Source organism: Ochotona princeps, chromosome 8, assembly GCF_030435755.1.
Source record: "Ochotona princeps isolate mOchPri1 chromosome 8, mOchPri1.hap1, whole genome shotgun sequence".
NCBI classification, from domain to species: Eukaryota; Metazoa; Chordata; class Mammalia; order Lagomorpha; family Ochotonidae; genus Ochotona; species Ochotona princeps.
In genome coordinates this window covers 7693644-7715324 of record NC_080839.1, presented here as the reverse complement: position 1 = coordinate 7715324, position 21681 = coordinate 7693644, and the positions used below count along the sequence as shown (strand labels likewise).

Sequence of the window (21681 nt, the reverse complement as noted above, 5' to 3'; positions counted from 1 at the left end):
GAATCTGCAAATATGGAAACTATAGATGCAAGAGGTTGATTGTGGATTCTATTTTAGGATTTACTTTTTTTTTATCTTTTTGTTATTTTATGATACAGTCCCATAGGCTCTGGAATTTCCCTTACCCCCTCCTTGAATCCCCCTACACATTGATTTCCTCTATATTACAAAAGTATCGTTCTTCATAAACAGTCATAAGTCCATCACTCTACTACTTAAGTGTATCCTGACATTGTGGGAATGAGCACTGGTAGAGACTCCAGCATCCAATTGTCAAGATAGATTTAACAGTTTCATTGGGAGTCCATCTTTGATCTGGAAGTGGAGATGCATGCTGCATTGTATCCTCACATCTGGGTATGATAGTCTCTGTTATACAGTTACTATACATCCCTTTAAATACAAAACACAGAGCAAAATCAAGAACAAGAGGAAAAACAGAAATTCACAACTCCATGAAGTTAAATAATATGCTCCTGAATGCCTAATGTATCACTGAAGAAATAAAAAGAAAATCAAGAACCTTCTTGAAGAAAACGATGTTACTGTGTGACCTATGAGTCAGTGAAGAATTTAATATGAGGAAAAAACTGTTTTGAAGAAATGAAAACAAAAACAAAAACATCAAAATCCATGAGGCATAATAATTTCCATTGATCTTTGTTGGGGGAATATATCTCCTGTAGGCAACAGATAGATGGGCCCTGTTTTTTTATCCAGCCCACTAACTGTACCATTTGATTGATGAGTTTAAGCCATTTAATTTCAGGTTTAATATGAATAGGTGGTAATTTGGTCCTGTCATTTTAGCAAGGGGTTGTTCATTGTTTGATTTAGTCTTCTCTTGTAATTTTACTGGGGATGTTCTTCACATTTTCCTTTGGTTCTGGGAGGTGCTATTCCTTTTCTCTGTCAAGAGAACATTTGTAAGTTTTTTTTAAGTGTCATTTGTAGGACAGGTCTGGAAGAAGCAAATTCTTTGAGCCTTTCTTTACTGCGGAATCATTTTATTTCATTTTTCAAAGACAAAGTAAAGTTTTGCTGGGTGCATTATTCTGGGCCGACAGCTTTTTTGCTTTTAGATTCTAGAATATGTCACTCCATTCTCTTCTAGCCTGAATCCTGTGAGAGGTCAGTTGTGAGTCAGATTGGAATTCTTCTATTCTTCAATTGATTTTTTTTTTGTGTACATTTAAGGATCTTTTCCTTATGTTCAACTGAAGAGAGCTTGATTGTCATGTGTTGTGATGAAGGTCGATTTGGTCAGTCCTAATGGGAGTTCTGTGCCCCTCTGCATGTTGTTTCCCAATTATTTCTCCATATTAGGGAAGTTTTTGTTTATTATTTTATTGAATACATCTTTAAACCCAGCTTCTCTTTCTGTGTCTTCTGGAACTCCCCTAACTCTTATATTTGGCCTTTCAATAGTGTTTCTTAATTCTTGAATACTTTTTTAGCTCCACTTCCAGCTTATTTTTTTTTTAAAGATTCATTTATTTTTGTTGGAAGATCTTCCGTCTGATGATTCACTCCCCAAGTGACTGCAACGCCCGGAGCTTCCCCGACCCAAAGTCAGGAGCCAGGAACTTCTTCCAGGTCTCTCAGTAGGTGCAGGGTCCCAATGCATTGGGTCGTCCTCGATTGCTTTCCCAGGCCACAAGCAGAGAGCTGGATGGGAAGCGGGCTGCCAGGGTTAGAACCAGCACCCATATGGGATCCTGGCTTGTTCAAGGCGAGGACTTTAGCTGCTAAGGCCACCATGCCGGGCCTGCCTCCAACATTTTGATTGCTTCCCACTGTGGCAAGAATTCTTTTCCAATTTTGAGATTCTTCTTCTGCCTCATTCATTCATTCTATTGTTGAGGGTTTCCATTAATTTTTAATTTGCTTCATTGTGTCCTTCATTTCTAATAATTCTGCTTAATTTTGCTTTAGCATTGCTATTTCCTGTGTGACATACTCCTTAAATTCCGGTATGTGCTTCTAGTTGTTAAGAAGCTTTATAGCAAGTTTTTAAAGTTTTTTTTTCCCCCATTTTCTTGATGCGGTCCTCAGTTAACTGTGAGTTTGCGAAGGCTTTTGCTGCTCTTTAGGGGAGTCTTCAGTAATACTCATCGTGCCCCTGTCTCTTCTTTTTGCTCTTGGTCATTGCTCTTCTGGTTAGCAGATTCTCCTGAAGGCAGATTTCAAAGCTGTGCCACCCACAGGTCTACAGTTGATTTTACTGATTGCATTTGGTACCCAGCTCTTTATTTGTAGTGAATTTCAGGCCTGGGCTCTTGTATTGGGCTTCCCCCAGGGTCTCCATAGCCCTGAGGCTCACCCCTCTCTGTCTCCTGTCGCTTGGCCTGTGCCTGCACGGGATATAGCATTGCTTGCTGAATGACACTTGGAAGGTGGACTTCGATGAGGACAGTCTTTGCAGAAAGCAGGGATTTTCTTGGTGGCTAGTATGTTCATTGCCAAATTTTATATTTAATTCCTGTCTTTGCAATTGAGTTTACAGCATGTTGAAGGTTCTCATTCTGGACCTTGTAGGAAATCACCTCATGCCTTGAGTGTGCACTTTAATCTTCTGGAAACATGTAGCTTTGTATGTGTTTTGTGTGTCATTGTAGTTATCAGGTGACACACTAATGTTTCTGAATCTGTTATAACCACTAAAGCAATGGGAAATCTATCTGTGAAGATCTTCACAATTGCTGATTTTCCATGTTACTGTCCTGTAATGCTATCGTAGATGGACAGTGTGTAGGAGGTGGGAGGGACCAACTGCAGGCTCCTGGTGTCCTGAGGCCTAGCTGACTGACTGCTTCATGAGCACTGGGCAAAAATGTCTTGCTGCCACCAGGACATTTTGCGCAAATACAGGTGCCATTACATCTTGGCTAGACAAGGCTGGTAATGTATTATGGCTTACTAATCCTTTTCCCTTCCTTCCTTCCTCATTTTATGTGGAAAACTTGATCTGAAATATAGCCAAGTGGAATAAAACCTGTGACCTTTATGTACGTAGAAGATGTCCTAAAGTTGTACATTGAATTTTGCTGTTGGGCCTCTCTTATCTGAAAAGTACAGGGCCTGAAGTGTTTTAGGTTTTCAAGGTTCTTACATTATGAAATATTGGCACACTTTTCTAGGCTGAGTATCCTGAATTTGAAAACCTGAAATCAGAAAAGCTATGGAAGCTGAAGCTCACCAAGTGTCATTATGCTATTCAGAAAGAGAAAATAATGGACAGCAGGTGAAATTTGGGATTCTCTGATTAGGACTCATCAGTCTGTATACGTCATTTTTCAAAATCATAATGAATGTTACCAAATTGCTTCTGATTAGGGGTCACGTTGTGTAGTCATTTATTAGTGAAGGTTTATAGGGAGAGAGGAAGCAAACGTATGAGAGACAACATAATATCCAGGCCTGTAATGAGACCTGGAAGGCAAAAACACAACCCAGGTTTCCTGCATGGCTGGCAGAACCTGATTTCCTTGAACCATTGCTGCTACCTCCCAGGGTATTCACTCACAGGAACCAGGAGTTAGGAAGAAGAGCTGAACCCAGGTACCCCAATGTGGGATGTGGCAACTGAAGCAGGGTCTTACCCCTTAATCTGAATGTTAATACTTCTGCAGGTGGACTAATATGCTTGGGACTCTTGGCATTAGGAGTTCCCAGTCCCCCCTACTTTAACCAACTGTCTAGGTGTGAGCCCTTTGTTTAATTCCTTAATTTGGAGTCTTTTTTCCCCCAGTGTGACTCCTGTCTGTAGCCAGGTCCCAGTGAGGGTTCCCCTTGCATTCTTATTCATCACACCCCTCACTCAGTACCCAGTTTCTCATCTCCATGTTTTTTTTAAAGATTTATTCATTTTATTACAGCTGGATATACACAGAGGAGGAGAGACAGAGAGGAAGATCTTCCGTCCGATGATTCACTCCCCAAGTGAGCCGCAACGGCCGACGCGTGCCGATCCGAAGCCGGGAACCTGGAACCTCTTCCGGGTCTCCCACGTGGGTGCAGGGTCCCAATGCATTGGGCTGTCCTCCCCTGCTTTCCCAGGCCACAAGCAGGAAGCTGGATGGGAAGTGGAGCTTCCGGGATTAGAACCGGCATCCATATGGGATCCCGGGGCTTTCAAGGCGAGGACTTTCACCGCTAGGCCATGCCGCCGGGCCCTCATCTCCATGTTTTTCATGCAAAGATGGAATTCATCATTGTGCATTCCTTCTTCACTTCCTTCCAACCATTCCTGTGTTCCTTCTTCAAGTACTTTGCAAGCTTGAATCACATGCAAGATACCTAGGATGGGTCCTCCTCACAAGAACACCTGCTCAGTGCTGCTTCTGTGCCTCTCCTAGATGTGGGTGGGTACAAGTGCCTTGGGCAGGATAAGCTTAGAGCTGCTCAGAAGTCCTAGCTGCTGTCACTTTAATACCATCAGGCTAACATTAAGAGAATAAACAGAAGTATTGAGAGACAGGATGACATTGGTGCCGAAGGAACAAGAAAGAAGAGGAGCAAGCTACAAGGTGGGGCTGGCCATCATCCCAGAGGGTCAGGAGGGAAGGGTTGGGGTAGACCAGGTGCTGTAGAAATGTCCAGGTAAACAGAAAGCAAAACCAGAAAGGGTTGAAGTTTAGACAATGAGGCAAGTTAGTGAGCATAGCAGCAAGCTTCTGAGCCAAAAAGGAAAAGAGGGACCATGTGGAAGTTGGAGTAGCCTTCTCTGCCAGAGGTTTCCTGGGCCATCTAAAACTTTTTCCTCTTGTGCATTCTTTACCTGCTCTCCACTTCCATTTGTTTTCCTGTGATGGCCTTTATAATACTGCCCCTGGCTGCAGTCTTCTCTGGGACAGCTCCCAGGAGTTGGGAGGGCAGTGTTTGGCAATGGAATCTTGGAGGATTTGATTTTGCATTATGATCCTTTCCCTGGTGATGAGGCTCCATGCCCTGGGTAGCTTTGTGTCATGCTGTGTACTGTCTTGTAAGTCAATAAGACGTTAGGATTAGTATGTCTAATGTAAGCAAAATGCTTAGCATTGAATTGGTCTGCCTGCTTTATGAGTGGATACTTAAAGATCATATGGTTAGGTCAGCGAGGCTTTACAAAGCTGCAAGAAAATGATTCATATGTGAAAAACAAAAGTCAGATTCCAAAACAGTACAAGAAAATTACAGGTGAAGGAAAGAAAAATTACAGGTGAATGAATGCTGAAATGTCCGCAAGTTATAATAAACATTTTTTTGCAGTTATTTCATATGCTGTCATTAGAGGTGCAGGCTCACTGGTCTGCTTGACAAAAGCAAGATGTGGGACTCAGCACGCCAGTGAGCCTGGCCTAGAAAATGCTTGTTGGGGATGGTGGTGGTGTTTGGCCTAGTAGACAACATGGCCAAGTACCATAATGGAGTATCTGGGTTCAAGTCCTGCCTCCCATTCCTGACTCCAGCTTCCTGCCAGTGCAGACCCTGGGAGGCTGTGGCTCAAGTAGTTGAGTCCCATTCATTCACATGGGAAACCTGGGGTGCAGGTTTACTCACAAATCACTTGTAGATATCTCCCTCCCTTCCGCGACCTGACGTTTAGAAACAAGTTGGCCGCCCAGAGACACTGTGAGGCATAGACTTGTTAAACGTTCCACTCATTTTCAAGGACATATAAAACCTCTGTGGCCTCTTGCAAGTCCTGGTGGTGGTCATGACCTTGGGCATCTTCACTCAGGCTGTCCCTGTTTGTGCTTCCTTCTCAGGTGGACGAGCCCACAGAAAATGGTGACTCCCTCCTGAGACGCAGAATCACTTTGTACGGGAAAGGGCATTCAGGAAGGTAACAGGGCTGGGTCACCCCTGGCTGGACCCCACCGACCACTTCCTGACAATGGCAGAAGCCCTCTATCCTCAGCTCTGGGGAACCTTGGAAGATTTCTCATCGCATGCAAGGAAAAAGAAGTGTTATTTCTGTTGGACATTTGTTTTGGAGGTGGTCCTATGGATGAATCAGCTTAGGCATTTTAAATTAAAAATTGGTGCAAATATTTGTGCGTGTTAACAGGCTCCTGTGGTAACCTGAAAGGACCAGGATGATCTTTTATTACATGAGACAAGGCAGGCACAGAAAGACAAATATGGGATGTGTTTCTCTCTTGTATGTGGAAGCAAAAGAAGAGTTGATTTCATGGAGTAAGACAGTGGGCCCTGGAGGATGGAAGGGTGGAGATGAAAGGAGTTAGACATTTTGTCTGGTTTTTTGTGGGAGTCTAGAATTGGTTCCCCTGAGAGGTATGGAAAAGTGCTTGTTCATTTGCACAGATCTCTGAGCTAAGCCATTTGGTGGGACCTCTGAGATGATGGCTCCCAGTACAAGTCAAGGCTATACTCAATTTTAGCACATCTAGACCTCATAGTCTATTTTCATTTCAGTTGCTCAAATTCTTAATGTCTTCAGGAGGCAACCTGCTAGTCTTGTCTTTAGAGACCAGGTTTAATGGGGCTGTGGCTGGGTGTCACCTGCTGAGCGCCATTCTCTGAACTGTTTGCTGGCTGTGTAGCCTGCCCTCTTAATCCCCAGGTTACCCTCCCTGGTCCTAGTTGGGTGAGTCAGGCCCAGTCTCTCACTTCTTTCCCTTCCCCTGAATCTGCCTGAAATCTCCACACTGGCTGGTCCACCTGCATTCCCTCTCTCCTGGACAGTTGCTTTCCCCGACTTCTCTCATCTCCAGTTTATGTTCTGTACAGGTGCTAGAGTATCTGTAGGAAATGAAAATCCAGCCACAGCCACAACCCCATGACACAACTTTGAAGCCTTCCTGTGCCACCATAAGTGACAGGGCAAGGTCTTCAACAAGAGCCTTCATGCAGTCTCTCTCATGGCTGGCATGGATCCTCACATGCCTGCTATTCATGTGCCAACTTGCTGTGTGGCTTCTGAGTCCCTCAGACCAAGTCCTGGTGTCTTATTTTATTTCCAGGGCCAAGTGTAGATGTTGGCATATCATCAAGATTCAATCTGCAGTGTTCAGGGGGACAGATTGTGAATTAACTGAACAGATAATTGAAAGAATCACCCAGCATGAAACCATTCTTAATTGCTACTCTGTGAGGGTGGCATTTGCCAGACAACGTTTTAAGGCCTATCCATGCGACAATTCATTTCAGTCTCCTGGCCACTGCCAAGGACAAATACTGTTACTGTTTCACAAACCGTAGGGGAACTGAGGCATAGGGTTGAGTCATCTTGGTGACGGGGCTTCCTGGCAAAGATGGCCTTTTAAATCCTGGCCCCATGTAGGCCATCTGGATTGGCTCCACCTTGGACATTATGTGTTATTTGAGAAATTCAGGGATTTGTGTTAATTTTTGCTGGAGTCAGCTTGATTTCATCTTGGTGCAAACTTCACCTCGTTTCCACTGAGGTCCTCACTGCCTTAGGTGCTGCTACTCCTGGTACTGGGCTCCAACCCTACTCTATGCTCTTTGGAACTGAAGTGGATTCAGAAAGATCCTTGCTGAGGGCCAGGGGCATTCCCACCCCCTGTTTTGCCCCAGAGCAGTTGTGGGGCAGAGATAAAAGCTAGGTTCATGGGATTCAGTCCCTTGGTTTATGGTGCTTTGAACAGGAAGTAGTTTGCGGTGATCTGACTGCTGGCCTAACTTGTGTCAGTGAGGAAACTGAGTCTTGTCCAAGATCACACTGCTCCTTGGCAGGTGCCAGTGGCCTTGGGACCAAGGTTTGCTGAGAACCAGCTTGTAATTATGCCTTGAAATATACTCTTTATGAAATTCAGTTTAGCCTCTTCCTTTTCTTTTCCCCTGTCGGATGATCAAATAAGTTCCATCTTGTAACCAGACAAACCAACAGTAAGTTCAGTTGATTTCAGGATGCCTTCATTTTGTTGTTGACAAATCTAATTAATTGATGAATACAGTGATCAGGAAACTTTTGAGCTTTTCTTTTCTTTCTTGCAATAGTAAAGACTTAAAACACACTTCCATGCAGTCACAGAAAGATGCAACAAGTCAGGCTATCTTATTTAATAATCTGAAAATAGTTTCAAGTAAATGAAGTAATAATACCATCAAGCTGGGCTAATTTGGGAAAAAGGCAATTTGAGTCAAGTGTGAGAATTACAGGGTGAGGAATGTGGTTTGACTGCTCTGAGGTAGGTTTCAAGGCATGGGCCAGGCCTAATTCATTGTCCTGATATTGGGGCTGAAGTGACAAGAATATGAATGGGCATGTCACTCATGCTCAGAAAATCTTTTTGCCAAAGTTGCTAAAAAGCATGTTCTTTTGTTTTTATACCCTTTCTTGTAGCTTACAAATGATTGCATGTTATTAAAGCCTAAAGAAGTGTTGCCTTAGTTGAAATAGTTGTGTTTGCCTATTTACTTCCATAGGCAAATTGAATCCCTGGTAATATTTAGAAGGAAGATTTTCTTCAAATCACAGAGTTGCACTGTCTGCTTTGGACATTGTCCCTCAGATGAACAGATCTCTGCTCCGGCCCTCATAAGGGTCCTGTCTTAGGCCAAGTACAGGAAGTGTACATGGGGCCATGGCAGGTACACATGCAGGGTACTCGGGGTTCATAAAGAATGAAGCCAGGGGCTCGGCAGCGTGGCCTAGTGGCTAAGGTCCTCGCCTTGATCCCATATGGCCGCTGGTTCTAATCCCGGCAGCTCCACTTCCTCTCTATCTCTCCTCCTCTCAGTATATCTGACTTTGTAATGAAAATAAAATAAATCTTTAAAAAAAAAAAAGAATGAAGCCAGGAGACTGGTATGGAAGGTTCATGGTGCCAAGGCTGAAAGTAAAGGTTTGTGGGACAGAGTCCACAGAGAGGGCTGGAATATGTAGTGTGCCAAGGCACATGGAGGGCTGGCTGCAGAACTGAGTGAGAGCCACAGTGACAAGGCTGCCGAATGCTTTGCCAGGGGGCTTGGATCATCAGGATACAGCATTTGCTGACAGCTCAAAGCTCTCTGGCTTGACTGAAAGATTCAAGTCCACTGGCTGGGAGATGCATGGATCCTGCTGCTAAAATGAATTCAGACCTGTGAATGGAGATGGCTTGAGCTAAAGAGGCATCAACAGTTTCCTTGAGTGAATGGAATGAGCTTGGTGACCCAAGGAGAAAGATTGGGTAGAGCCCCGCGGGGAGAGGGGAGAGGGGAGTGAGGTGGGGAGAACATTTGGTGGAAGAGAAGGTGTGGCCTCGTGATTACTCGCCTTGAGTCTACAGCTAAGAGGTTTGGAGCTGTATGGGATTTGGAGTGTGTGTGTGTTTGGGCAGGGCAGGGAAGGGATCCAGATGTGGTAGAACAATGTGGTTTGGAGGGCACATAGAGTGTGAAATGCTCATGGGCTATTTAGTGGATCTGTGCATGAGCTAGCTGGAGACTGGGCTTTAATATATGTCATGGGAACATCCCCTTGGGAGCACAAATTAGAAACATTCAGGCAGAATCCGAATGATAACTTTGGGCTTGAGAGATCTAGAATGGTGGGTAAACGTGAGGGTTTTGTTTGTCACTTTCACATTTAGCTGTACCCTTTGCCCTGTAAGTGGAATTAAAATAGGTGTCTCCAAGTCCTCACTGATCTGCATGAGGTAGATGATGCTGTCTTAGTGTGGTAGTGTGGTCTTCGAAACCATCTGGAGGAGCTGTGGTGTTTATTTTCTTCCTTTTCCTGTGTATAATGATTCATATAACCTCATTGTAGACATAGGTAGAAAGCATGAAAAGACCCAGAGAAGGGGAAAACCAACAATCCATAAGAACCCATTACTTATTTGAATCCTTTTTGAGGCATCTTTATGTAGCTGTATCATATTGTACAAACTCCTTGGGATGTCTGCTGGAACTGAGGAAACCCACAGGATCAGGACCAAGCAGTATGGGGTCTAGCGCATTAGTTGTCCTTCAATACCAGCAGGGGGTAAATATCTAAACTAGTGTTGCTCAAGCTCTTTATATGAAATGATTTAGTGTTTGTCTCTAACTTGTGCACATCCTATCAGATGCTGTATATCATCTCTACATGACTTATGGTAACTAAGATAATGTGGATACTGTATTATGCTGTCTTGCCCAGGAAATCATATCAAAGTGGAGAAGTGTGTGTGTGTGTGTGTGTGTGTGTGTGTGTGTGTGTGTTCTGTAAAGACACAATTTTAGTTTCAAGTGATTTCAATCCATGATTGGTTAGGTCAGCAGATCTAGGACTAGGCTATATTTTTGGGGAATTTAAGAGGTTGTATCACTAGAAATATGCTTGGAAATAGATGATAGAACATTTTTTAATCTTAAAATGTCCAGTTTGTCCCTAATTCTATTAAAACTATGTATCATGCCCTTCCTCCCAATTTTGATCACATTGATGATGAAGGAAGGTTAATCATCAGTGTGACTTGGGATGAGGGTGGGGATGAGGTGCCAGTGTATTTACGGAGACCTACTGGCATAGTAACAGTTTTTTCTTTCCATTTTTCCATTTTCCCAGGAGAATATGAAAGTGATACTCAAGCTTGTTTGTTTCATAGCCCTACTGATTTCCTTGGAGGCTGGTAAGTGAAGCATGTCGTTCTATTCTTGTGTGGAGGAAAACACTGAGAATACTTGATGTACAGTTGCTTTTCCCTCTGATTCTGTGGCTCCCAGGACACAGGGCCTTCTCCCCTGTCCTGCTGAAAGGAACATTGAGCATCTTCCCTTCTATTCTCTCACTGGCAGGTTGGCAACCCGAGGCCCAGTGATGATAAAATGCTGCATTGCATGTGCATCTTTATGAAATACCGGCTGACTGTATTCTTGTGAGTTACATCTAGCTTTAGAGCAAGGGCTAAAATTTAGATCTCTTATGTCTAGTGCAGGGCTCTTTCTATCTTGCTGCTGATTGAAGAGTGTGATACAGAAAATCCTAGCAGCCATTTGGAGGAGGAGTTATACAATAGTGTTTAATGAGCACATAGCTGGAAACAAAGAAACACTCATTTAATTTCTTTTTCTCCATTTTCTTTTCCCTTTTCCTTCTTCATCTTCCTACAAGTTTATTGAACCTCTACCATGTTCAAGGTCCTAGATGCTGAGGAAATAGCTATGACTAATCCCGGCAGACATTCCCATATGGGAAGGAGGAAATGTGTTAGTAAATAATGCATATCATAGCATACATATAGGGAGGGAAAAAGCAGCAAAGGTGAATGCAAAGTTTTGAGATTAGAGCCAATAGATGATCAAGCATTTGATGATATAGCCAGAAAAGCCCTCATTGAGAAGATAACTTTTTCATGGAACCTGAAGGAGGAGAAGGAGCCGGTGGGGGCGGGGGGCGGCAGGGAGCGATTCAGCTAACAGGTTGTAGGTACAGAAATGCTCTGGGCGGCCCGGCGGCGTGGCCTAGCGGCTGAAGTCCTCACCTTGAACGCACCAGGATCCCATATGGGCGCCAGTTCTAGTCCCAGCGACTCCGCTTCCCATCCCGCTCCCTGCTTGTGGCCTGGGAAAGCAGTCAAGGATGGCCCCCAAGCCTTGGGACCCTGCACCCGCGCAGGAGACCTGGAAGAAGTTCCTGGTTCCCAGCTTCGGATCGGCGCAGCACCAGCCATTGTGCTCAGTTGGGGAGTGAATCATAGGACGGAAGATCTTCCTCTCTGTCTCTCTTCCTCTCTGTATATGTGACTTGGTAATAATAAAAAAAAAATCTTAACAAAAAAAAAGAAATACTCTGGGCACAAGGGGGTGGGGATGGTGGAAGCGCTGTATGTAGAACCTTGCAGATCTCTTTAAGGTTCTCACCTTACAGCCTGGCTGAGAGTGAAAGATGGCAGAGATCTCTGTTCAAGACCAGAGAGGTGATCTAACTTACATTTTACTGCAATCCTTTTAGTCCCTTGTTTTGGAAATAGATCCTAGGGAGGCGAAGGCATAAACAGATACCAAAGAAGTGCCTGTTCTGATAATTCATGCAAACCAGGATAATGATTTGTTCTAGGCAAGACGTCATGGCTTCTTCAAGGGTATTAACAAATTAGCAGCAGTCAAATGGCAACTGTATTTTAAGAATAGAGCCAGCAGGGAATTGCACATGGATTGTATGTGGTAAAGAGGAAACTTAAGGATGATTCCAGAAATTTGGCTTAGCAAAGGCAAGGTGCTATTGCCATTGATGAGATACATGAAGACAAGTGTTTACTTCAACCATGTTCGGCTTCGATGCCCATTAGAAGTCTGAATGCTAACACTGTGGGCTGGAGCCTGAGGCATAAGTTTGGGTTGAAGTTTAAAAAAATGGAGATTCCAGAAAGCAGATAAAATGAGAATTGTGAGGTTGCATGCAATCAACAAGGATGGTTTGAAAAGATAAGAATTGTTTAATAGGCTTGGGCTTGGATCCAGATTTCCTACATCATGGAGTAGGGGGCAACACCCCCAAATCTTGGGCCAATCACTCATTCCCTCTTAGGCACATTAACAGGAAATTAGACTGGATGTTCAGAATAGCTTAAGACTCAAAGCAGGCATCTAAATTAAGATGTAGGTATCCCAAGGGAAAGCTTAACCTGCTATAACATAATCCTCATCTCTGAACATTATTTTAATTCTGATTTAAAGTCTTTGGTAGTTTAACACATGGCCCCTTCTGAGACAATTTCTATGTGTGCTTTTTTCCCTATTTGTGAGCCATATTTTCCTGTTTCTTTACATGTTTTATTGATAACTGGACATTTTAGGTAGTGTAATCTTATGAATCTAGGAATCAGGAATTCTTTGATTCCCTTAACACATTCATGATTCATCATTATTGTTCATATTCAATTTTTAGTGTAGCCATCACTGTTGTTTTTGTTTGTTCAGTGACTTTCCTGGGTTAATCTTGTGAAGTCTTTATTTCCAGTGCTATGCATCCCCTGAAGTCACTCCTTGGTGACTTCAGGAACCACCTAACACTTGTCCAGATAGTTGTTAAATTGTTTGACCCAATGTGCTTTCACCCTTTGCTAAGGGGCTCTCATCACTTAAGACTATTTACAGTTCTGCCTTGGCTTGTGCAGGATCTCAAGTCAGATGACTTTGAGAAACTCACACCTTCTCTACATTTCCCTGAGCAGGTGCAAGACCATGCACACTTGTTTACCTTTCCAGATTCCTCTAAAATGTGTCAACACTTTTCAAATTACCTTTGAGGAATGACTATTATTTGTTCCAACGGGTATTGCAGCCTCTCTGGCTGTTGTCACATTAAACAGTGGACACTAAGTTTTGTTGTTGTTGTTGTTACTAAATAGCACCTTTGAGACAGGACTTTTCCTGTGGGTCTCTGAATTGTTAGGTCAGTAACAACACAACCTTGTGAATGTGACTTCCAGAAACTGCCAGTTGGGCCAGAATGGTGGTGTGCAGAGAGAGAGGGGGTCTTGAGGAAATTAAAGCTGATCTGTTCTGTGATTTAGCATATGGTTTTGGTTTATTGGCTTGCTTGTTTAAATAGATGCTCCTCTGGTTGCCGCAAACCTTCGCTGTTTGAAACTTTTGCCAGCCTTTTGTTGCCTTTATGGAGAAACTGACTTACGAAAGCCCCCACTCTGCTACTTTGCAGTTCCTGCCTCTAGAATTATGTTTGTGAATAAAGAAGCCCAACTTGTTGGAAACACTGTCTTTCTCTACTGCATTTACTTTGTACCTTTAGTAAAAATCAGCTGAACATATTTTTGTGAATTATTTCCTGGCTATCTGTTCCAATACCTGTTTGTATAAGTATAAGCTACGTGAGCAACACTGACATTTTGAGATTTGGCTATTGTTTATCATTCTTGTCTCTACCTGCTTGGTATCTGTTCAATTTTTTATGTAGTAGAGGGTAAAACCTGTTATTATAGAATAACCTGAGAGCATATCATTGTAAAAACTAAGAAGAACAAAAAGAATTTTAGAAGGAGGAGGGCAGGGGGCCGGAGGAGGTGGGGAAGGGTGAGACGTGTCACTGTACTCCTGAATTTGTATGCATGAACTACATGAAATTTGTTCCCCATATATAAATGCAATAATTTAAATTTAAAAATGACACTGTAATTGCTGTAGTTGTATAATATGTCACAATAAGTAGGGTAACTCCTACAGTTTTGCTCTTTTATAATCAATATTGTTTGGGCTATGTTGATTTTATAATCAGCTTGTCAATTTGTGTGAAAAATCTTAACGGAGTTTTGATTGACATTGAATATAAATATGTTTTGAGAAAACTGGTATCTCAGTAATATCAGTAAATCTGATCCATTAACAAATTAGTTCTTCATCTATTTAGATCTTTTAAAACTTAAATTTTTGTAAATTTCATTACATAAGTCTTAATCATCCTTTATCAGACTTATCATCCATTTTTTTGTATCTTTGAATGCTATTATAATGCTTTTTTCCAATATCAGGTTCAAGGGTGTTTGGACTAGTGGCCCCAACCTCCTTGTCCATCTGTGTGTCTGGGTGCAATTCCTGGCTGTTCCTCCTGACTATAGCTTCCCTGGGAGGCAGTGGAGATGGCTCAAGTTATTAGGTTTCTGACAGTCCCATGGAAGACCCAGGTTGAGTTCCTGGCTCCTGGCTTCAATTCTTGTCCAGCCCTGGCTGTTGCGGACTTTTGGAGGTGTGAACCAGCAGATGAAAATACAGTGTCTAATGGTTTCTACTGTTACATTGATAGAACTCTAGCAGTTTCAACATGTTCTTTGCAGTATAAGCAAACTAAACATAATTTTGCCATATCATGTGTTCTACAACTTATGAACATTAGATCTTTTGTAGATTCCCTAATATTTTCTACACAGATGCTCATGTTGTTTGCAAGTGAAAATCTTATAATTTTCCTTTGCAGGTTGGGTGCCATGTAGTGCTTTTGCTTGCTTTGAAGTGCTAGCCAGATTTACCATTACAATTTAAACAGAATCAGACTTTCTTTACAATATATTAATATGTGGCATTGCATTGATTTTTTTGAAGTTGAATTTAACTTTTCTTGGGATATATCCCATTTTCTTGAGGATTTTAAAAAAATTCTTAAAGTTGTAAGATTCGATTTGCTAAAACTTTTAAAAGAAATTTTGTATCTGTGTTCATAATAAAGATTAGTTTGTGTTTTTTTCTTTCTTGTGAAATCTTCGGTTTTGGTGTCAGAGTGATACTGCATTCATAGCATGAGTTGGAAATTATTGCCTCTTTCATTTTATGGATGGGTTTGTGTATATTACATATTATTTCTTTAGTGAGTGCTAGTGAATGTTTATACTCATGGTAGAATATACTAATGAAGCTATGAATTGTTGGAAAGATTTATTCTTCAAAAAAAATTAGTTCTTTGAGAGAAAGATGGAGAGAGATCTTCTATCAGCTAGTTTACTCCCAAATGTCCACAAGGTTGGGGCTGAGCCAGGCTAAAGCCAAGCGCTGAGAATTCAATCTGGGACTCCCACACGGGGCAGAGGTTCAGTCATTTGAGTCTTAATCTGCCTCTCTAGATAAGCAGGAAGTAGGAATTAGGAAGGAGCCACTCTGCTATGGGTGGGGGCCAAACTAAGTAGCATCATAATTGTTAAGTCAAATGCCTGCTCTTGTTAGCAGGTTTTTAGCTACAAATTCCATTTCCTTAATGTGACAATACTTGCAAAAGTTTGTGTAAATGGAATTAAAAGAAAAGTTTGTTTTAGTACAAAGAAATTTTTGAAATTCATGCATTTTAAAGGTTTTCAAGAAAATTATAGATGGTATGCATTATGCGCAAGCAATGCATGGAGTTTTCATTCATAACATTGTTTTAATCTCTATTGTTTACTCTTCTTCATGTTTGTCCTTTCCTTTAGCATCTTGAGCAAATCAGATACAGTAATAATAATGATATTTAATTTTCTTCTCTGTGTTATTTTTGTGTCAGTTTTGGTTGCTTTGTTTGGCTGTTCTATCCTCCTCATTACTGGTTGCATATTATCTGTCTTCCATGCCTGATGATTGGTGGTGGAATAGTAGCCATTGTAAAAATTATTATGCTGGATGATGGGAATTTCTGTATTACTGCAAGTATACTTGAGCATTGGAAAATGGCTGGTGCTTTCAGGCCCATCAAGCGTAACAAGAAGGATCATTGTGGGCCTGACTCTCCGCAGCTCTGGAGTCAGAGCCATTCTGATCCTGATGGTGCATGAGTAATGAGGTTTCCTGTTCTGTCTGTCGGAGCAGCGACTCTGCCCAGCATTGTGTGGCTCCAGGTATTATTGCCTCTAATCCTTTTGGTGGTTTTCAAATGAGTCTTGAGTTATTTTTTCGTTTCTTAGACTTGTGGGTTCTTTGCTGAAAACTCAGGGGAGACAGCGGAACTCCAAACGCTCCCTTTCTGTATATGTAGCTGTAACCAGGTTGGTGTCTTTTTCCCGCAGAATCTTCATTCTGCAGATTGCCAGTCCCAGTCTTGACTCAGGGAGGACACTGGGCTTTCCTGTGGTTCCGTGTTGCAATGTTATGGCCTCATAGTCAGTTTGGGCAATTGCTTCAGTTCTTTCTAAATCTGTCCTTTAGTTCCTGATGTTCAATGTCTTAAAGCAATGCTGTTTTGTATTCTTTATTTTTTAGTTCAGGTAGAAAGGTAAAAACAGTTTTCTATATTTCACCTTGCAATGAAGTGAATGTCTTTCCTGTTACATTCCCTTCTGTCGCAAATGAATAAATTGGAGGTGAGAGAGGCTAAATAATTGACTCACGGGCACAACCCACAGATGATAACACACACATTTTAATGTGAATTTTTCAGATCCACAAGATAATGCTGTTAATCATGATGCTGTAAAGTTTTTATGGATACTATGAGTTGAAGGATTTAATTATCTAGTTATACATAGACAAAATATTAAGAAACATTGGCAGGTTTTTATAAAAATTTTTTCTCTCTCTTTTAAAGATAACTGTAAGGAACGTGAAGAAAAAGTAATTACCGTATCATCTGCAAATGAAATAGGAGTTTCTTCTTGTCCTCTTAACCCACATGAACGAAATGGTGTCATAAATTGGTATAAAAATGATAGTGAAATACCTATATCTACAGACCAAAGCTGCAACATCCATCAGCACAAAGATAACCTTTGGTTTGTTCCTGCCAAGGTAGAGGATTCAGGGAGTTACTCTTGTACAGTCAGGTAAGATTGTAAGCACATGTTCTAGGATCCCGCAGCAGAGAAGGGAGAGCTCTTCTAATGGTGTTTAATTTTCCTATCTTACTTTATTATAGAAATTCTACTTACTGCCTCAGAATTAGAATAACTACAAAGTTTGTGGAGAATGAACCTAACCTGTGTTATAGTGCACAAACTCTGTTTAAACAGAGACTACCTGCTGCCGTAGATGGAGTACTTGTATGCCCTTATATGGATTATTTTAAAGATGAAAATAGCAAATTGCCCAAAATACAGTGGTATAAGGTAAGCTTATTATCAATACTTTTATAGTATTTCCAGAAAATGTAATTTCTTTTTTATGAACTAAAGAGTGAATTTGCAAAGAACTTTCCAATTGGCAAAATGTTTCCTCACTGATGAAACTTAATGGGTAATTTAAAAAGAATTGTAAAATCCATATTCTCTTAATCTGATATATAGCTAAAGGCTTTCTTGCTCATGTTTTTATTTAATAAGATGCAATTGAGAAAAGTAGTAGTATGAATAAAATACGCTTAAGGAGAAGGCTGACTGTAAATGTAAGATATGGAAGAGAGCTACGGGGTCTCCCCCACAGATTCCTCTAGTACCCCGTTGCCGGAGGGGATGAGCCTGATGCCTGCCACCCAGCCTCCCGGCCCGCGAGAGACAAACAGACACACAGGGGTTCTGTCTAAGCAGTTCCAATTTATTGGGGAAATTCAGATTCTTATATAGGGTAAGGGATATCCTCAGGCTAGGAATTCCAGGAATTCCAGGAGGGGAGAAACTAGGAGCCAATTACTAGGAGCATGACTGCAGAAGCCACCTCTCATAGGCCTTGGTTAGGTGAGTGAAAAGGCCCTGGCCAATCAAAACAACATGACCCCTGCCCTGGTTCATGCCCAGGGATCTGTCCTTGGCCCCCATCTTGCTCACCAGTGATCTTGACTGTTAGTCGCCATCTTATTGACTTAGTGACCTCTTTGCCCCTGAGCCCCACAGAGAGCTACTTAAAAATATCAAACCTGGGTCTTATTAAAAATATTAAGTGTTTCTTAAGTAATCTTGTAGTTTCTATAACTGTCTTGAAAGGGATTGACTAACATTGCATAGAACACATGTGTGTTTTTTAAAATATAGCATTTGCTAATGTGAATCAGTGGAGTTTCCTCTTATAGGAAGAGTGGGAAACAGTGTAGTTATCAATGTTTCTTTTCACTTCTTTGATCTAGGATTGCGAACCTCTGGATCTTGACAATGTAAGCTTTTCTGGAATCGCAAATAAACTTATTGTGATGAATGTGACTGAAAAGCATAGAGGGAAATACACTTGTCACATATCCTACACATACCTGGGAAAGCAGTATCCTGTGACCCGGGCAATAGAATTCATCCCTCTAGGTGAGTTGTGTCTCTATGTCACAGAGTTCAGGTCCGGAAAGACCCAGAGACCAAGAGTGCTTCTAACATCGCTTTTGTCACGCATGGAGGAACTAAATCACAACTCCACAAAGGAGCTTAGTTTAGCTTGTTGTTGTTGCTAAATGCTGGGTGACTGTTTTCCATCGCTACTTCAGATGCAGTGTCAACTAACCAGACACTAGGAGTTATGTTTTCCACCTGACCTTGTACTTTGACATGCTCGAAGAAGATTCTGCTAGAGCACTCTGGGTTTCCTAGAATGTGCAGATCTTCTGAGCACTTCCACTTGTGGGGTCCAAGTGTCTAGCAATGAGCATTTTTGTTATAAATGGGGTGAATATTAGTGGCTTCAGAAAAGTTGTACGTCTAGAATCAACCTCGTGTTTATTCCATGTTAGATCAGTCAGCAATCTCTATGTCCATTTCCTTTTTTATAAGAAGGTGGTATCACCTCTCGAAGTTTTTGGAAAGATTGGTGCTTGGGTAGACTCAGCTTGTGGTTCTGTGTCTGATGCAACATGCTGCTTGGTGGGAAACAGGTATGCAGTTGCCCCGAGTGTAATCATCAGCCTGGTTTCACAGGCTGAGGCATCAGAAATTTTCCCATGCTTCATGTTAAAACCTGTTTTTCAACTAAACGAAATAGTGTGATTCCACAAATAGCTCGAAGATGGGCAGAACTCTTTCTGTACATATCAGAATTTTAAGCTTAAATAATGTTAAGAACAGTTATTCTAGTTTTGTATGGTAAAGGAAGTATCTATGAATAGTTTGCAGGGACAATACGTATAAACTGTATCTCATACAAACTCAATACACCAAGATTAAGATAAACTGGATGCTATATACATTAGAAAAACAACTCATTCTTCTAATTCTATAATTATCTGTTTATGGAGATTAATTTTATTAAATGCAAAATAATTCCTTAGACCGATAAACATCGGTATATCCTAGTTTTCAATGCTATTCAAATCACAACCATCTTCTAGAGTTCTTGGCAGCCTGTTCCTGTCACTCTGTTACTCTGGTTTGCCATTCTTGAGTCCCAGTAACCAAACAAGCAGGTAGAACTCGCCATTAGGGAAGATTTTTTTTTTTTAAAGAAATCAAATATGTTTTGGAAATTTCCTGTCTCTTTTCTGATCCCAGTTTTGGAAACAAGAAACTCTATTCAGAGGATGAGGCATTTTGTTTTTTTCTCAAGTCTTAACTGAATGATGCATGTTTTATTCAAAACTATTTGTTAAGCATTTGTTATGTGCCACCGACTTTTAGGTGCACACTGGGGAAGAAGCAGCATTAGAAATCTGTGGAATACCTTATTTTATTTATTCAACTGTGATAGGCTCCAGGGCACGTGTAAAGTTGATAGTTTTTCGTATTTTCTGTTTGGCTACAGGTCAATCCTTGAAGCCAATATTTTTGTCAAAAAGCATCAAGGTTTATTTCCAAAGAACTTGATGACTTCCTGCCTGTTTTTAATAAATCATGACAAATTGTTTGACATTCTTCAATAACCAGCCTTTTAGACCTCAGGGGTCCACTTGTTCGGATGCCATTTAGTGTATTTTGCTGAATATTGTCATCACTTGAAATTCTGATTATCAGACACAGATGACCCTGTGGATGTTTTTCTTTCAGCGGAAACCAAGCCCCAAAAGCCCGTGATAATGAGCCCATCTAATGAGACAAAGGAAGTGGTTTTGGGTAAGTGGACTGCAGCTGGACATGCTGAACTTACTTTTTTTTTTAAAGATTTATTTATTTTATTGCAAAGTCAGATATACAGAGAGGAGGAGAGACAGAGAGGAAGATCTGTCCGATAATTCACTCCCCAAGTGAGCCACAATGGCCGGTGTGCGCCGATCCGATGCCGGGAACCTGGAACCTCTTCCAGGTCTCCCACGCAGGTGCAGGGTCCCAATGCATTGGGCCGTCCTCAACTGCTTTCCCAGGCCACAAGCAGGGAGTTGGATGGGAAGTGGAGCTGCCGGGGTTAAAACCGACGTCCATATGGGATCCCGGGGCTTTCAAGGCGAGGACTTTAGCCACTAGGCCACCATGCCGGGCCCTGAACTTACTTTTAACACAAGATTAATATATATTTTATCTTTACTATACATAACCTAGGTCATTTACTGAATATCCATTACTATTGGTCAAATAGCACAATTATATCTTAAAATGTTTTTTATTTTGAGTTTTTTTTAATGGCAGAAATCCAATTGTATCTAGTTTTCCTGTCCCTAGTTTCCTGTGACACGCATTAACCATGAAAACATCCACCCAAGATCTAGTTTCAAGGCCTAAGGAAAAATGTTGCAATTTATCCGACTGGCACAAGTTGTGTTTCCTGGGACCAGAACTAAGTTCTTGGTAGAATAAGACTAAAAACCAGAAAGATCATAGTTATTCTAGGAAAATGCTTTTCTAAGGGGGTGTAAAATTTTTATTTCAAGAAGAAAGAGAGAGAGAAAGAGATAGAGAGAGATAAAAAAAAAAGTTCTATTGGAGACCACTGGTCCAGATATAAAAAATAGATTGTAATCCTCTTTGGTAACAGTAACTGTTTGAACCATGAGCAGTTGTACAGAGATAAGAAGGTTTAAGTTTGTGGCCTGTAAATTCTATGCTAGCCAAGCCAATGGTTCATGGCGGAAGATAGCAGAGGAGCTTTCTTTCATGGGAACCGGTAGGATCTAAAGTTGTGTTTCTCCGGCTCTGTTCTATGGAAACATTCCTTTTGATAGAATACAAAAACCAATGTCCTAATCTTCTTTCTCAGTGTGTTAATACCACAGCTATCTTACATCACTTTTGACGTGCCAAGGCCCTTCAGATGGCCCAAAACCATTTTTTTTCCCCTCTGGTTTTCTTGCTGTCCTCCCCAAGCACCACTTTTGCCACTGTTGGTGCTGGCTTCTCTTGAGACAGTATTCTCAAGAATTATGGAGTTAAGCGCCCTGAAACCTAGGCTGCATTGTGCTGTATTGCTTTCTAAATCAGAAAATAGCTTTCCATTTAGAAATCATCATTTCAATCTATCACATTAGGAAATCCGGGGTACATATCTCTGTCATAA

The 21681-nt window shown here is 41.5% G+C and overlaps 1 protein-coding gene across 6 annotated transcripts in view; it reads left to right on the top strand.

The window, feature by feature from the left end:
- Nucleotides 1–21681, top strand: part of IL1R1 (interleukin 1 receptor type 1) — a 65106-nt gene that overhangs the window by 36946 nt on the left and 6479 nt on the right. For 5 of the 6 annotated variants that reach the window (XM_058667470.1, XM_058667472.1, XM_058667475.1 and 2 more), the window contains exons 2-7: nt 5751–5827; nt 10505–10568; nt 16940–17174; nt 17267–17456; nt 18407–18575; nt 20241–20306. In XM_058667470.1, coding sequence (XP_058523453.1) covers nt 10511–10568; nt 16940–17174; nt 17267–17456; nt 18407–18575; nt 20241–20306 — 718 coding nt within the window. In that variant the 5' untranslated portion in view covers nt 5751–5827; nt 10505–10510. The remainder of the gene's footprint in view (nt 1–5750; nt 5828–10504; nt 10569–16939; nt 17175–17266; nt 17457–18406; nt 18576–20240; nt 20307–21681) is intronic. The other variant, XM_058667476.1, reaches the window with a different exon arrangement.